This window comes from Megascapheus bottae, chromosome 20, assembly GCF_031878675.1.
Source record: "Megascapheus bottae isolate mThoBot1 chromosome 20, mThoBot2.hap1, whole genome shotgun sequence".
NCBI lineage: Eukaryota > Metazoa > Chordata > Mammalia > Rodentia > Geomyidae > Megascapheus > Megascapheus bottae.
In genome coordinates, this window is record NC_143528.1 from 4,364,317 (window position 1) to 4,381,126 (window position 16,810).

The 16,810-nt window shown below is 43.0% G+C and overlaps 1 protein-coding gene across 7 annotated transcripts in view; it reads left to right on the plus strand.

The window, feature by feature from the left end:
* The window catches only part of Fgfr1 (fibroblast growth factor receptor 1), a 53,385-nt gene that overhangs the window by 8,002 nt on the left and 28,573 nt on the right, over nt 1-16,810 (plus strand). For all 7 annotated transcript variants that reach the window (XM_090353902.1, XM_090353903.1, XM_090353899.1 and 4 more), the window contains exon 2: nt 2,705-2,883. In XM_090353902.1, coding sequence (XP_090210028.1) covers nt 2,793-2,883 — 91 coding nt within the window. In that variant the 5' untranslated portion in view covers nt 2,705-2,792. The remainder of the gene's footprint in view (nt 1-2,704; nt 2,884-16,810) is intronic.

A 16,810-nucleotide genomic window follows, 5' to 3' on the forward strand; every position in this document is an offset into this window, starting at 1 on the left:
GCTTTCTCAAGACTACCACTCTACTACTTGAGCCACAGCACTGCTTCCAGCTTTTCCTATGTTTGTGGTACCAAGGAATTTTGAACCCAGGTCTTTGTGCATGTTAGGCAAGCACTCTACCACCAGGCCAAATTCCTGGCCCCTTTACTGGTGTTTTGAGAGAGCCTTATAGCCCAGGCAGGCCTGAAATTCTCAATCCTGCCTCAGCCTTCTTTATGGTACGGAAATTTCTTTGAGGAATTTTTTGTTCATTGATTGGTTTTGTGTGTGTGTGTGTGTGTGTGTGTGTGTGTGTGTGTGTGGTTGTTGTTGTTGTTGTTTTTTCCTATACTAGGCAAAAGTTGTACCACTAAACTGACCCCAGATCAGGACCCAGTTTTGGTTAACATCTTATTTGTATCTTCTAGTATCCAGAGACCCTATGTTCCAAGTACAAATGCTATTGTTTACCAGCTCAATGTCATTGAGCAAAGTACTTAAAGCTCTGAGTCCTAGTTTCTCTAATGCTTAGAGAAGAACAATATTTCTTATCTTCTGGAAATTTATACGGAAGAATTAACAAAGTTTTTATATGCCTATATACCTTTCCAGCAAACATTCCATCCATTTTTGGTTCTTTCCCTAAATGCAAAAAAATGAAAGAGAAATGTTTACTTCTCTGATTTGAAATCATCAAAAAATTTTAGAATGCCATGGTGGGAGGAGAGGGGGAGCTACTGGTAGTACACACATATTTCTGATGGCTGAGCATACATGGGCAAAGCCAAGAATCCCAGGGGTTCCTGCCAGCCTGGACTGAGTCATAGGAGAGAGGCCCTGCCCGCTCAAGGGGAGCACTACATTAGGGCATGTTCCGGTGAAGTGGATTCTCTGAATAACTTGGAGCATTTAGGACAAAAGCCACCTGGAAGACAGAGATGGATCATCCCCATGTAGCCCAAATGTTGCCCAGAAAGGTTTGTCACTTGTTAAATGTTTAACAGCCCAGTGAGCCTTTCCTTAAGACTCCAGGGAGCTGTTTTGACTTTCACCATCACAGATCTGAGAAGGGACAAGGGCAACAGAATCTGCTTTAGCTCCGGTTGACATGTCATCTTTGAGTCAGTTCTCACAAGAGCACTTGACTGTACTGAGATCTTCCCATCAAACCTCAGCTGTCACCTTCCAACATTAGATGATGGGTCCACTTATGGTTCCATGCTCTGAGGCTCTTAGTAAGTAGCTATCAGGGTTATGTTGAGGTTGATAGAGAATACCTGGGTCTCAGACCATCTTAGAGGTAAAAAGAAAGAACTTTGGGGGGCACAGGGTTGAGCTCAGTAGCAGAGGGTTCACTCCCCAGCCCTGCAAAAATAAACAAATACAGTTACCCTGGAAATCTTGTCTTTTAACTTCTTCCTAGGTCTAGGGAGTTTTATAATGCTGTGCCTCTAGTTAGTAGTTGCTAACTTGGCCTCCAGTTCATTAACCTGTTTCATAGTTCTTCCTCTAGAAGGGTTTGGTTTGTCCTCAGTGGAGTATTGGAAGTGAAGTCTTGTCCAGGGTGAGTCATGAACATTTTTAAGTCTCCTGCATTTAACTGCACAGCACTTTGTGAAGCCTTTGCCCACAAAGTAGCTGAACTATTTGGGACTTTCATGAAGTTATTTACTTCTCATATAAGTTATCCTGAAGCATATGTCCTAGAGAATCTCATGGCAATACTTCCAGCTAGGCTGGCAGTGTGTATTCAGAATACAGTTGTAAAATTGAACTGTAAGTCAGCCTTCAATCAGTAACAAAATACCTGTGATAAACGCTTTAAAAAGAAGAGAGATTTGCAACAGAGATACCCACAAGACACTTTGTTGGAAATAAACTTTACAGCTTGGGGGGAACAGAAAAGGAGGTAGGGAAATTGGGAGACAACAATGGAGAGGGTAACCATTTTTGACAAGAAATGTATTCAGTACCTTATTTAAGTAACTATAAATGAAGAAAAAAGAAGAAGAGAGATTTAATATTGAGGTTTCAGCCCAAGGTTGATTGACTTTGTTTTATGGGGATCAAATAGCAAGACAGAATATGGTAGTGGGCGCATGTACTGGAAGCCTCTTCAGGAATGACAGAGAGGAAGATGTGATTGAATTCCCATAATTCCTTTCAAGGGCATCTTCCACCCAATAACCTAAAATCTTCTCATTAGGCTTCCCCTCTAATAGTTCTGCCACCTTCTAATAGTGTCTCTTGGGAAAACTGCCCTTAATACAGGAGCCTTTTGAGATGCAAGCCATAACATAAACTAAAGCACCCCCTTACTCTAATTAAGAACTATAACCTGCTGGGAATTTGGCCTAGTGGTAGAGTGCTTGCCTAGCACACACAAAGACCCAGGTTTAATTCCTCAGTACCACACACATAGAAAAAGCCAGAAGTGGTGCTGTGGCTTAAGTGGTAGAGCTCTAGCCTTGAGAAAGCCCAGGACAGTGCTCAGGCCCTGAGTTCAAGCCTCAGAACTGGTCAAAAAAAAAAAAATCAACCTATAACCTGTGATTCAGTGTCGGTAGGTTCAGTTTTCCTTATTAGACCCTAAGGGACCTTTGTAATTGCTTTAAGCACCTCTGGGTAGGGTGACCAGCATGGCATGCTACACCTGTCTTTTTCTTCTTTGTTTCCGTGCTCACTTAACTTAGTGGGTTTTTTTTTTTTAACCCCCTTTTCCCAGAGTCAGCTTGAAAAGGAGGATCAACCTCAAGGTGGAGTATCCATGGAGATGTGGAGCCTTGTCACCAACCTCTAACTGCAGAACTGGGATGTGGAGCTGGAAGTGCCTCCTCTTCTGGGCTGTGCTGGTCACAGCCACACTCTGCACTGCCAGGCCGGCCCCGACCTTGCCTGAACAAGGTAAGGCAACAGACCTGGGGTCAACCTGGACTCCTGAGTCTTGGGAACACTGTGGGCTGGTATAGCGGTGATCTGGTCAAGTAGAAGCTCCTTTCCCAAACGAGCCATACCTGAGTTTGATTGTCTAGCCTGGTTACAAGTTTTACCCACTTTGTCAAAGGTTGTATGTTCAGGATGGGTTTTTGCTTTTCTCTTCCTGAGGAAAGAACATCATTAGGACTGTGAAGCCAGTCCTTAACTATGAATTAGGGGTTAAAACTCGAGTCACACTACAGAAGTCATAGGGTATGAGAGCTTGATAGTGGCCTCTGGCTTTCAGAAACTTGTTCCAGATATATATCTGCTGTAAGGCTCAGTAGTCATGATCACATGTCAGCCTTTTGCCTTTGACCATGCCTAACAGGCCCCCCCTGAAATGTCCCAGGCAGTCTGCTGTAGTGATACTCTCCTTGAAGGATTTTGGAGAGAACCACGAGGCTTGTGGGCATGGGAGCATGATGAGGCAAGCAAGCCCCCAGTAGATTGGAATTACAGAGATTACAAGTAACAGGAGATCTCCCCACTGCTAGAATTGGGAGATTACCTCATGGGGATTTTACGTACAGTACACCTGCTGGCTTTTAAAGGACTTGGAAAATTAATGATTGGGCATTTGTGCTGCCAGAGGGTGGTGGGCTCAGGACTCAGTGGTTGGCAAGTAATGGGTGAAAGGCTTGGAGTGTGTATGAAGCAATAGCTGTGTTTACAGGGTTGTCAGGGCCCTGTTTGAATGGTAGTGGTAGAGAAGAAGCAAAGACTATTACATGAGACCTTGTAGAAGGATCAGTGGCTAGAGTGGGCATTCACGTTGCATTCAGTCGTAGAACCAAAGGTAAGATACTGAGCTGGAACCTGCTGGAGACCCTCAGTGAGAGACCAACTCTGCTATCAGGTAGTGGGGAGAATAATGCAGAGATAAGTAAATGGAAGTGGATTGTATTTAAACAAATGCGTAGTGGAGTTAGTTACAACAAGAAGAAAGTATAGCACTTGAGATAGATCTAGTATGTAGGGCCCTTTTTTGGGACAGGATCTTGCTAGGTAGCCCACGCTGGCCTCAAACTTGTGCCTGCCTCAGCTTTTACTTGGATGTGCACACCATGCTGGACTAAGGTAGAGGGTATTCAAGGGTGAAATAAAGGGCAGCCCAGGAGGCTTGACATGAATAAGAGTGTGGAGGCAGGAAGTAAAATGTATGTTGAGAACAGCTTGTTGAGTAGGTAGTTACGGAAAATAGTAACACCTGGGAAAATTGGATGTAGTTTGCATTTAGAACTCTTACATCGTGCTTAGGAAACTATACTTGGTAAGAAAACTCTACTTGACACAGTGGGAAATTTGAAAAGTTCAGTGACATAATCTGGCTCTCAGAAAAGTAGCTTGCAACTGAATTTGGATAGATGGGAGAGCGAGTCTAGTGTACCCAGGTTGGCAGCTTGCTCTGGCCACTTGACAGCTGCATTACTTGCTTTGACAAATAGTTCAAACACAGTAAACCTTAGTTTGCTCATTTGTAGCATGAGAAGAGTGATAAAGGATTAAATATGGTGATCCAAATAAAGCACATACATGTAAAGAGCTAGTAGTTATTACTGCTACTGCTGTCACTGTTGCCAGGAAGATAAGTCAGCAGGTTCTTAATGTTTAGTTACAGAGAGTGAGACTGAAAATAGGCTGGAGCTGTGTAATTATGAAAGGAAGGAAGGGGGCCGGGAGTTTGGCCTAGTGGTCGAATGCGTGCCTAGCATGCGTGAAGACCCAGGTTGGATTCCTCGGTACCACATACAAGCCAGAAGTGGTGCTGTGGCTCAAGTGGTAGGGTTCTAGCCTTGAGAAAGCCCAAGGGCAGTGCTCTGGTCCTGAGTTGATGCCCCAGGACTAGCAAAAAAAAGGGGGGTGGGGGAGAGGAAAAAAAGAATGAAGACGCTTTAGAAATTGAATCTGAGGATTGGGATAGGTTGGATGTTAACTCTAGAAGACTAGAGAAAGGCAAGCAAGTGAATCTATGTGGGAGGTTTTGTAAAGTAAAGGTTTGGATTAGTCACTTAAGACCCCAAGGGCAGTAAGAGCTTAATCAAACTTTTTCTAACAAACTCTTGGAAGCCCAAAAATGGAGGGCAGAGAAAGCAACAGGCATAGGGTTTGGACCCTGGGGTTCTGTTAGGCAGGAGGAGCATGTCTAGAAACACAAGCCTAGAATTTTAGAGGGTACTTATAATGGAGGAGGAGGAACGGTTACTAAAACAGCTGGTTGTGGATCCAGTTTAAGAAAGAAAGCAGACACTGTGATAAAGGTATGAATTAGTAGCTGAAAGAAAGTCTTGATAAGGATAAAGTAATGCCTGTGAACAGGAGGGAGAGAGCAGGACCAGGAACTAGTAGAAAGCTACACAATAGTAAAGACTAAAATTATGCCTCCAATTTTATCAAGTCACTTGGGGTAAAACTCACATAGTATACAATGTGCCAGATTTAAATTTACAGTGAAATGTACTGCATAAATGTCTATATCCCACATAACTATCTTTCAGTCAAAATGTAGAACATTTTCAGCACCCCTAAAACCTCCCTAATGCCCCTTGGTAGTAGTGTTCCCTCTGGTCTGCTTTCTGTCACTGTAGATTTTGTCATTTCTAGAATTTCCTGTACAGAGATTGTAAGGGTGTGTATCTGTTCACCTGTTGGTGCCTTTTTGGGTCACTGTGTTGTTAGCCTGTTGTCTATTGCTATAACAAAATACCCAACACTGGCTACTTAACAAAGTAAAGAAGTTTATTTAGCTCAAATAGGGAGGCTGAAAAACCAAGATTGGGCAGCCTTATCTGTTTAGCCTATCGTGAGGGGACTTCAGGCTGTACTATTATAACATGGTAGCTGCATCATGGTGAGTGTATATGAGATATCCCCTGACTAGGCAGGAGCCAATCCTTTTCTTAATAAGTCATCTTGACAGGAAGGTAACTAACATCACTTCCTTCTGAGGGCAGTGGCCCCAAAGGCCTTCACTCTTTCTTTTTCTGACCCTTTGCAGCCTTGCTACCCTGAAGATCAAGCACATGAACCTTTGGGAGACATACTCAACCATAATAATCACTTACGATTTTAACCATAATTAATAAAGCTGCTGTAACATTCATGTGCAAGTCTTTATATAGAAATGCTTTCCCTGAAGTGCCTTTGTTTTTGATTTTGGCTCTTCTTTTTCACTGTTGGCTTTTAGGAAAGTTCCCTGTGTGTCTCTGTAAACTTTATTGAAAATGAAGCTATGTTCATAAGCTATGTTATAAAGATCAAATAAGAAAGTCTGTATAGTTCTTAAATAGTGTCCACACATAGTCAGTGAGCAGTAATTTTCCTGGGAGCCCCCAGAAGACTTTTCATATACCAAGGGACTTGGAGTGCCTTAGGATACCACAGTGGAAAGCCCCTGGACTTGAAACAAGTTTGAGAGAGTTAAGTCTTTGTCTTAATGTGACTCTTCTGCATGATAGAATTCCTCATGAGCTTTGTGATGCAGCATGTGTCCTACCATCTTCACACAGTAAGTTGTGATGGTGATATTGCAAGGGGAAGTCTGTCTTCATCCTTCATAAACACTTAAGAAAACTCACATACATAATTACGGTATATGGTATAGTTTGGGCCCTGCTAACTATTAAATAATACCACTATTGTTTTCAGAAATATTATAATCTGTGTATAAAGATTTCTCCAAAAGTTGAAAGCAAACTGTTCAAATCCCTGCTGCCATAAGAGGTTTGAAAAGGTTTTGCTGCTAGGGCTGGGGTGTGTGTTGGGGTGTGTGTGTGTGTTGGCAGCCCCTCCCCTCCTTGAATGCAATTCTAGCAGTCTCTGCAAATGCTCCTAAGGGACTCCTGAGGGCCTGGAGTTTCTGGCTATCCTCAGAAAGTTGATTTAATAAGAGTTCCAGGAAAACCAGTCTCCACTTCTTGTTCGCTTCTCAAGTTTGCCATCTTAAGGATTCTAAGTTTGTTTCTGATCAGGCTTTGAAGTTTGTGGGTAGATCGGCCTGTGGGATCCCAGGCCGAGGGGCAGAGTACCCCTTTCAAAATATAAGTACCACCTTAAAAGACATTTTGAGGTCAAAGGGTGCTGTTTACATGCCCCCCCCATAGGACTTGAGGGAAAAATGAGTAGGTGTGTCCAGAACTGCTTATTGGGACATTTCTGGCAGTTAGGAGTAGGGTTTCTGCCAGCTTTTCAGTGGTCATGTGGGTTAAACACCCCAGACTATGGTAGAGGGGACAGTATGTGTGAGATATGTAGTGCTGAAATATTTGCCTCTGTCCACAGAAACCTGCAACTCATGAGTGATTTAATGGACCACAGTTTTATAGCTTCTCCCACCCACCCAGATTTGAAGGGAGTCTGGTGGCCTGCTGTAGGAGTAGAGGTTACATTTAATGGAAAAGCTGCACATTTCCATTATTGGCTGCAAGACCCTTGCATGCTGGGTGTGCTCCACAAAGCAAGGCTTTGTGCTCTACGGGAACCTGCATCCATGTGAGAGAGGCCCTGGGCAGCAAGTTGTAGGATTCTCCGTTGTTCTGGAGATCCTGCCCTTGGCCCAAGGATGTGTGCATTGAACCTGTTACAGGGGGAGCCTCATTAAATATGAGAGGGTATCCCACTAGCAGACACAATCTGATCCACTGAACTGAGGACCAGAGTCCCAGAGTTAGTCTGAGACATGTTGAGGATGATTCCTACACCCCAACTCATCCCCCGTTGAATTTCTTGTGCAAAGAACCTCTTGGCTTCTAATACACACAAGACCTTAAGAAGAGGTCCAGAGCATGAGTGATGTTGAATGCCCTGCTTGAGAACAAGGGTGAAGGATGTGAAGCCACATGGGTTCCTAAGTTGCCAGGTTCCTACCCAGGATCTGTTCTGTGCCGCATCCCACTTTCCTGAGATGTGGCTCCAGTGCCGTGGAACGATGTTTGCAAGTATTGGAAGGAGATGGGGATGAGGGGTGGGAGCCCTCAGCATGGGAGAAAATGTGAAGTGTGCTCACGTGTCTGCCTAACTGCACTGGGCAAATGTAGCTGAGCCGCTCCAAAGCTGTGTTCTTGGCTCTAGCTTCTGCATTGCTTCACCATTAGCTTCACTGATTTTCCACTCTGGCTTTGCCAGCCCACTCCCTGAAGTCAGGGAGGAGGAATTTCTTAGGAAGGAAAGAACAAATGGCTATCCACAGGACAAAGAATTGGGCTCTGTCACTAGGTTTCTGTGGCTACCGAGGCTGTGTGGACTGGAGAGGAATTCTTCTGGAGCCTGTGGCCCCAGCACAGAAGAGCGTAATGAGGATTCACTGCTGGCTGGGCTGTCTGCTCTTGAGCCTTGGTTGGGCAGAGGCAGTGAGAGTGTGCTTGGGTGGTGATGGATGGCCTTAGAGAAGTGAGTTCTGGGGAGTCATTATCCAGCAGGGCTAGGACTGAGGTCAGAGAGCCTGACCAGCAGCTGCGCCCTGTTTTCACAGTGCCTCATTACTCTGGGGCCACTGGGGGCTCCACTCCCCCAACAGACACCACCTTTGCTCCCTCTTCCTTCCCAAGCCTGGAAATGAGACAACTGTTCCCTGCTGACCAGAGAGGTCCAGCTGCTGTCTCCTGGGCTCTTGAGTTCAGCTACCCAGGCTTTCTCCTCATTCTGTGGAGACTGGGGAGAAGGTCAGTCACACACAGACTTTACTCACAAGTGCTGTCTTCTCTCTGTCCATGCCCCTGTGGCTCCTCCCATCCCCCTTTCCTCTGGGTCATGAGTGATTTGGGCTCAAAGTTAACTGCCTGGGTCATAGGTATCTGGGCACATCCCACGTTCTTTCCTTTAGGAGTATGAACCACCTCTTAAACTGAGGAATTTGCTCTGACTTCCAGTGGTAACAGGCCAGTAGGGGAAGGACTGCTTGGACCCTCCTGGCCTGCAGTAGACAGGTTGCCACTAGAGAGAACCAGGCTTAGTGCTTACCCTCCCTACTCCCACTCCTAGTCCTTGACGTGCACCACCACTTACTTTTCTCGTTGTTAAATAGTACCTGCTGCCTTCATTCAAGGTTCCTCCCCTATACCTGAATAAGGCTGTACTGAGGAGTTTGTCCCCTTTCAGTTGCTGGGAAAGATCTGTTCCAGCATTGTTTGGAACTCTATGCTACTTGGGTAGCACATGCTATTCTGCTTTTGTGGCACAGCATAGCCTCCTGGGATGGCTTATGAAAGGGAGGTGACTGTGGGGCGGTGGCCCTGCCTTGGACATGAATGCCACTGTATTTCTCAGGGTGGGAGTGGATATATTGAGCCCCAAGTGAGCAAAACGGTCAAGGAGTTCAGCAAACTGTGGTTATGATCAGGGACAGGGAAAATGAGTACAAAAGGTCAACGATAGAATTTCAAGTGGCTAAAGGTAAAGATTAGCTTTAAGCTTATTTATCCCTTCCTGTTTCCTTCGGATCTTTACTAATTTTCATCCCTCTGTCCAAACACCCATCCATCCATCCACCCATCCAAACAAGTATTTTCCTCTTCTCTTGAAAGTAATATACACAGCTGAGTGCCAGTGGGTCACCCTTATCCTAGCTACTCAGGAAGCTGAGATCTGAGAATCATGGCAGAAAAGTCCATGGGACTCTTACCTCAGGGATAGCACCCAGGCCTGAGTTCAAGCCCTACCACTTGCTCATGCGTACACCTATATATACATCCTATATGCACAGAGACAAACAAAATAATAAAATATCAATGAAAATAACTTACTCTTTTTTTATTTTAAGCCTGTTCTTGGGCTTGAACTCAAGGCCTGAGTGCTGTCCCTGAGCCCTTTTTGCTCAAAGCTAGTACTCTTAACACTTTGAGCCACAGCTCCACCTCCGATTTTATAAATGGTTCATTGGACGGAAGACTCTGCCTGGGTCTGTCTTTGAGCCACAATCCTCAGATCTCAGCTTCCTGAGTAGCTAGGATTATAGTTGTGAGCCATCAGTGCCCCGTTGATGGAAATTGTTAATTTTATTTAATTTTATTTTATTTTTGGTCGGTCATTGGGCTTGAGCTGTGGGCCTGGGCCTGGGCACTGTCCCTGAACTCTTCAGCTCAAGGCTAGCTCTACCACTTTGAGCCACAGTGCCACTTCCAGTTTTCTGGTGGTTAATTGAAGATAAGAGTTTCACGGTCTGTTTTGGTTTTTGTTTTTGTGCCCATGCTGGCTTTGAATCACTGTCCTTAGATCTCAGCCTCCTGGGTAGCTAGGCTTATAGGCATGAGCCACCGGTGCCCAGCAATAATGGACTCTTTATTCATAGGTTTTTATACTGGGTCCTTGTTGTTCTCCTTTTTTTTTTTTTTTTTTTTTGGCCAGTTCTGGGTTTGAACTCAGGGCCTGAGTACTGTCTTTGGACTTTCTCAAGGCTAGAGCTCTACCACTTGAGCCTCAGCGCCACTTCTGGCTTTTTTTTCTATATATGTGGTACCTAGGAATTGAACCCAGGTCTTTGTGCATGCTAGGCAAGCACTCTACCACTAGGCTAAACTCCCAGCCCTCCTTTTTTTATTTTTATATCCTACTCTGTTCTTATTTTGAGGTTTAGTGTGAGGGCCACTTCTTTTGTCTTTTTTTTTTCTTTTTGACTTTAAAATACTTTGCCTAATAGTATAATGGAGGCTTCCCCGCACCCCCCATCCCCTTGCTAGAAATTGTTTCCAGGACGTCATAGAAAATGTAGAAAGTACAGCTGAGCATGGTGTCTGCCTGTAATCCCAGCTATTCAGGATTAGGTAGGTGTGGTGGTAAAATCTGTTACTTATTGTTAGGGGAAGCCTAAATAAGATTGTATCTGAGGCTGGCTCTAGGCAAAAGATGAGAGACCTTTTCTGAAAAGTAACTATAGTAAAAAGGAGTGGAGGTGTGTATCAAGTGGTACAGTGCCTGCTGAGCAAGCTGGAGACCCTGAATGAGTTTAAGCTTGGGAGAGGGAGAGAAGGAAAACAGGAAAATTGGGTTTGTTGAGAAGAAAAGAAAAACTATGTTGCCATCACCCAAAAATAACCACTGTGACTTTGCTCTTGATTTTCCTCTTATACATCAGAAATGGGAAATATATGGTGAATGTTGATTTGTAGCTTAAATTTGTGTTTATCCCCACACAGAAATTGTTTTAGCATATTTAATAACTACGTAGTATTCTGTTGGGTGGGCATACAGTCCTCTATTCATATGCAAAAGTTTTTCTTTTTTTTTTTCATTCCCTTGCCAGCCTGGGGCTTGAACCTCAGGGCTTGGGCACTGTCCCTGAACTTCTTTTGCTCAAGGCTAGCATTCTATCATTTGAGCCACAATGCCACTTCTAGCCTTTTCTGTTTATGTTACCGAGGAATCAAACCCAGGGCTTCATGCATGTGAGGCAAACACTATCGCTAAGACACATTCTTAGCCTCTACAACAGTTTTTATTCATATTTGCTCTGCAGCGAACAAGTTTTACACTTATAATCTGTCCATGTTCAGAAGGGAGGCAACTACTGCACTTTTTCATTTATTATACCTTTACAATTACTTAACCAATGAATATAGGTTATGTTACCGAAGTTAGGTGAATAGGTTGAGATACCACAATTAGGTAACTTGTATAGGGTTGTGTAATTAGTTGATGTGAGAAGAAACTGGGTCTTTTGCACACTGCATTATGCTGCAACCCTACATCAAATTCATTTCCACATAGAACTCAGCTTTGAGTTTAACCCCTGAGGCCTCACACTTTCATCTAACTGGAATCTGACTTCCTCTTCCTGTGAGGGGCTTGCCTCTTGCTTATCTTCACTGTCTTTAAGTGGAGTTGTCCTAAAGGAGGTAGTTCTCTGGCCTGGAGTTCTCAGCAGAACACAACTCATCTCCAGGGCTGTCAGAGATCCCCAAGACTTAAGATGCTATGCTTAAGTCTGCAGTCCAGTAAGTAATGTTTTGATCTATAAACTACCTTCTAAAATGATTGTGGCCAAATGTGGTTAGGTGCAGGTGCCTGTGGTTCATGCCTATTCCTGGCTATTAGGAGGGTATGATCTGGAAGATCACAGTTCTAGGCTAAACAGTGGCAGAACAGTCTAAGACTGTATGTTAGCTGGCTATTTTTGCTCATGCTTACAATACTAGCTACTAGGAGACTGAATTCTAAAGAACATGGTTCAAAGCCATCCCATCCAGGAAAGTTCTCCAGTTAATCACCAAAAAAATATAAAATTTCAATACATTTTATAACAAGTAACAAAATAAAAAAAAATTTTTTTTCAAGTTGGAAGTAGAGCTGTGGCTCAAATAGAGCCACTAATCTTGAGTTGAAAAGGCTCAGGGACAGCACCTAGTTCCTGTTCAAGCCTAAGAATGGCTAATTTTTTTTTTTTTTTTGTAGCATCTCTTCAGTTAAAGGCTACTACCCTACCCCTGGGCCTGGGCGTTGTCCCTGAGCTCTTCAGCTCAAGGCTACTGCCCTACTCCCCTTGATCCAAGCCCCACTTCCCATTTTCTGGAGGTTAATTGGGGTAAGAGTCTCGGTCCTTTTGTGCCTGGGCCGGCTTTGAACCTTGATCCTCAGATCTCAGCCTCCTGAGCAGCTAGGATTACAGGTGGGGCCTAGTTGTAGAGTGCTCACCTAGCATACGGGAAGCCCTGGGTTTATTCCTCAGCACCACATATGCAGAAAAAAATCTGAGAAGTGGTGCTGTGGCTCAAGTTGTAGAAATCTAGCCTTAAGAAAGCATAAGGATACTGTTCAGACCCTGAGTTTAAGCCCCAAGACTGGCAAAAAAATAAAATAAGATGTTTGTGGTCTAGCAGTGTGGTGAATGGGCATAAGCAGTATCAGAAGATTTAGAGACCCTGGGGCATTAGCAGTTTCCTAAAGGCTACCAGTGTAAGTACTATCAGGAGAGAAGTCCCTAATTTTTTCTTAGTGTTTATATTTATGAAATTAATGTTTTAAACAAAAAATATAATGTAGTTGAACTATTCACAGAATAGTTACTGGATTTTTTGTTGGTTTGTTTTTTCATTTTTGGTCTGTCATGGGGTTTGAACTGTGGGCCTGGGCATTGTTCCTGAGCTTTTCTGCTTAAGACTAATGCTCTACCTTTTTGAGCCACAGCTCTACTTCCAGTTTTCTGGTGGTTAATTAAAGGTGAGAATTTCACAGCCTTTCTTGCCCAGGCTGACTTTGAACCATAATCCTCAGGTCTCAGCCTCCTGAGTAGGGATTACAGGTATGAGCCACTAGCATCTTGCTAATTACTAGATTTTAAAGGTATATATTATTTGTGGTAACTTGTCTGTAGCTCCATCCCCCCTTTCCCCCATGCAGACCTTGATGAATGTTTTCTTCTGGTTCTGTTAGTTGGACTATTCGCGATGTTTTGGGAGGAAACATCAGTAGTCTGGAGACTCTTTCTGTAATTTTTTTTTTCTTCCCAATTCTAGGGCTTGAACTCAGGGCCCCGCCTGGGCACTGCCCCTAGCACTTTTTGCTCAAGACTAGCACCCTACCACTTAAACCACGGTGCCACTTCTGGCTTTTTCTCAGTGCTTTATAAAAGTTGCGTGAACTTTCCTGCCTGGGCTGACTTCAAGCTGTGATTCTCAGATCTCAGCTTCCTGAATAGCTAGGATTACAGGCATAAAGCACAATGCCTGGCCCCTCATGAATTCTTATATGGGCCATTCTACTCTTATGGCTCAGGTTCTATCTTGGCCAGTGTTCTCTTGAGACTTGCAGAATGGAATAGAATAGATCAAATAAATGACTCCTTTAAAAAAGGGTAGCCAAAGCCCACATCAGAATAAATACATTAAACCCAGGTTCTGTGAGGTTGTCTGAAATTGTATAGGGTAGCCTCTTCTCCAAAGTGAAGAAATAAATTATCTACATACTATAGCTAGTGTATATGTACATACATGCTAATGTGTGTGTAGTCATGTGTTGCTATGACAATGGGGGCGTGTTCTGTTTGGAGATATCATCTTGTGGGAACATCAGGTTTGTGCTTGTGCTTCTGTCATATAACTTCCTATCCATCTAGGCTATGTGGTGTGTGTACCTATATATATATATATATATGGGTTCTAAAGCCATGATAAGCAAAACAGTGTAAGATTAAATCACGTACAAGAGGAAATGATAGAGCTAGTAAACCTGAGATGTTTGAGGCTGCTACTGGTGTCATCCAGCATTATGGTATTATGTACTGCTTATAACTATACTAATCATACTTTGTTTTCACCATATTTTTATATAACCAGCAGCACACAATAAAGTGTTTTGCATTGTGCAGTAACTTTACAGTGTTTACAGTGTCATTGGTGGTACAAATTTTTCTATTTCTTTATAGCTATCACTGTTCTATATTGGTCCATTCTTGATTGCAACTTTGTGTAACACTTGATTTTCTCCTCTCCTCCTATCCTTTCCCTTCCCCTGTATATATGAATTTCTTGACTTAAATTGGGCTTACATATTGATGGTACTAAGTTGAAAATACCATAGGTCAAAAATGTATCTAGTACATTTTAATGTACTTAACATTCAGGGTAGTCTTTTTATCTTAAATGTATTTAATTTGCCTCCCTCTTGGGCAAAACCATCTTTATATAAAGCCTGGCATAGTGTCAACATACCTGTATAATCGTAGCCTTTCTGGTGCTTCAGGGTAAGAAGATCTCAAATTTGAACCCAGCCTGAAGAACTTCCTAAAATCCAATCTCAAAATGAAATTTTAAAAATGGGCTAAGGATGTAATTCAGTAACAGTACATTTGTCTAGTAGGTGTGGAACTCTGAGTCTAATTCCCAGTGCCATCTCCAGATTATGAAAATATCAAATATCTCAAGAAGTTTATTAAATATGGAAATATCCAGATAATATTGGCAACACAATTTACTACATGGTATTGTTTGTTTATCCTGGTAATCCTGGTGTTTCGTGGGAGTTGTAGCTGAGGTATTGGCCTGGAAAACACACATAAAAATGCAGTTTCTATGCAATATATGTCACGATCTTAGCTTGAAGTCGGCTGGGGACTGTGTGTGTGTGTGTAGGATGATAGTGGGGCTTGAACTCTGGTGTGTGTGTGTGTGTAGGATGATAGTGGGGCTTGAACTCTGGGCCTGGGAACTTTCCCTGAGTTCTCCTGAGTTCTTCAGTTCAAGGCTAGCGCTCAACCACTTGAGCCATACATAGCAGCACTTCCAATTTTCTGGTGGTTAGTTGGAGATAAGAGTCTCCTAGACTTTTTGTGCCCAGGGCTGGCTTTGAACCACCATCTTCAGATCTCAGCCTCCTGAGTGGCTAGGATTATAGGTGTGAACCTGCCCAGCCAAACATATTTTAAAGTATGTGGTACATACATATTCATAATTTGAATAGATGATTACCCAGGTATGTAGCAGTTAGCAATTCTTTTTATTTTGGCAGCACTGGAGTTTGAACTCAATTTAGCCTTGTATTTGCTAGGCAAGTGGTCTACCACTTGACCCACATCCCAGCCTCTTAAAAAAAAAAAAAAACCTCCAACTTTAAAAAATATTTTTTTATTGTTACTACAGAGAGATAATGTAGTATAGAGGAATAGCAGTTACATAAGTCAGGTAATGAGTACGTTTCTTTTTAGTAATGTCCCCCCTTCACTCAGTCTCTCCTAGTTTTTTCATCCTATCCCTTCCCCTTACCCCCCCCCACAAGTTGCATAGTTCATTTTCAACATAATGTCAGCACAGTACTACTGAAGCCTTTGTTCATCCTTTGTCCATTTCTGTGGTAACCTCCAGCTTTTAAAAGGAACAGGCTTGATGGTTCATGCATGTAATCCAAACACTTTGAGGTTCAGGTAGGAGGATTTCAAGTCCTAGACCAGCCCGGACTACACAAGGAAATCTTACCTCTTAAAAAAACAAATAGGAATGAAACCTTTATTAATAGGAAGGTTAGGAAAACAGGTAAGAAAGAATTACTTCTGTTTTGAACTTTGTCAGCTTACACTGTAGTCCCCCCATCCTCTAGAGGCTGTATCAAATATTGTTGTCTGTTCTTATCAGTTCTTGACCTTGAAGCTGGCAAAGACCAAGATTGCTGATTCAGACAAGTTCCCAGGATGCTACTGGTTCTAGGATCACACTTGACAGAATCTCTAAACTCATTTAATTCCCCTCAAAGTCCATGTTTCCATTTAGTCAAGTTGTCAAAGTTAAACAGCTAATAAAGTGGTGGAGCTATTTAGACTTAGTCTGTCTAATACTTGTGCCTACACCTTTAGATCCTGTGCCAGAGGGATGAAGATGGACCATCCAGGTCTAAGCAAAGAAAGAACAGGCAGGCATGGAAATGGGAAGGTGGGAGAGAGAGAGCCTTTTTGCCTTGGAGGTGTGTGGAGCAGAAGGACAGGAATGGGGAAGTAGTCTCAGTACTTTCTTGGGAAAGAGACCTTTTTCCTGGAATAACAGTCCATATCATGGCCTTGAAATGCTATTGAGTTTTCCCTCTGCTTAGAAGGCCTGTGTCCAGCAATCTCTGCTTCCTTATGATCAAGGGCTTACTTTTGGAAGTAAGTCTTATTTTCCCTAGGTTTTAGGAATTCACTTTTGAGTCTTAGGAGTCAGATTTCTTTACTTAGTACTAAATGAAACTACCCCTCTGGCAACCAAAACTCCCATGCTGTTATTTGAGCACATTCAAGGCTATATTAATGCCCGATGAGTACATTTGGAAGTGGCATTTGTCTTCACTCCCATTCAGATTCCTAGTATATTTGAAAGATGTGTTTGCATAACTGTTCTCTTGGGATCCTAAACCATGAGGATCAGGAAAAGACAATGAAGTGAATCCTTGAAGAATACTT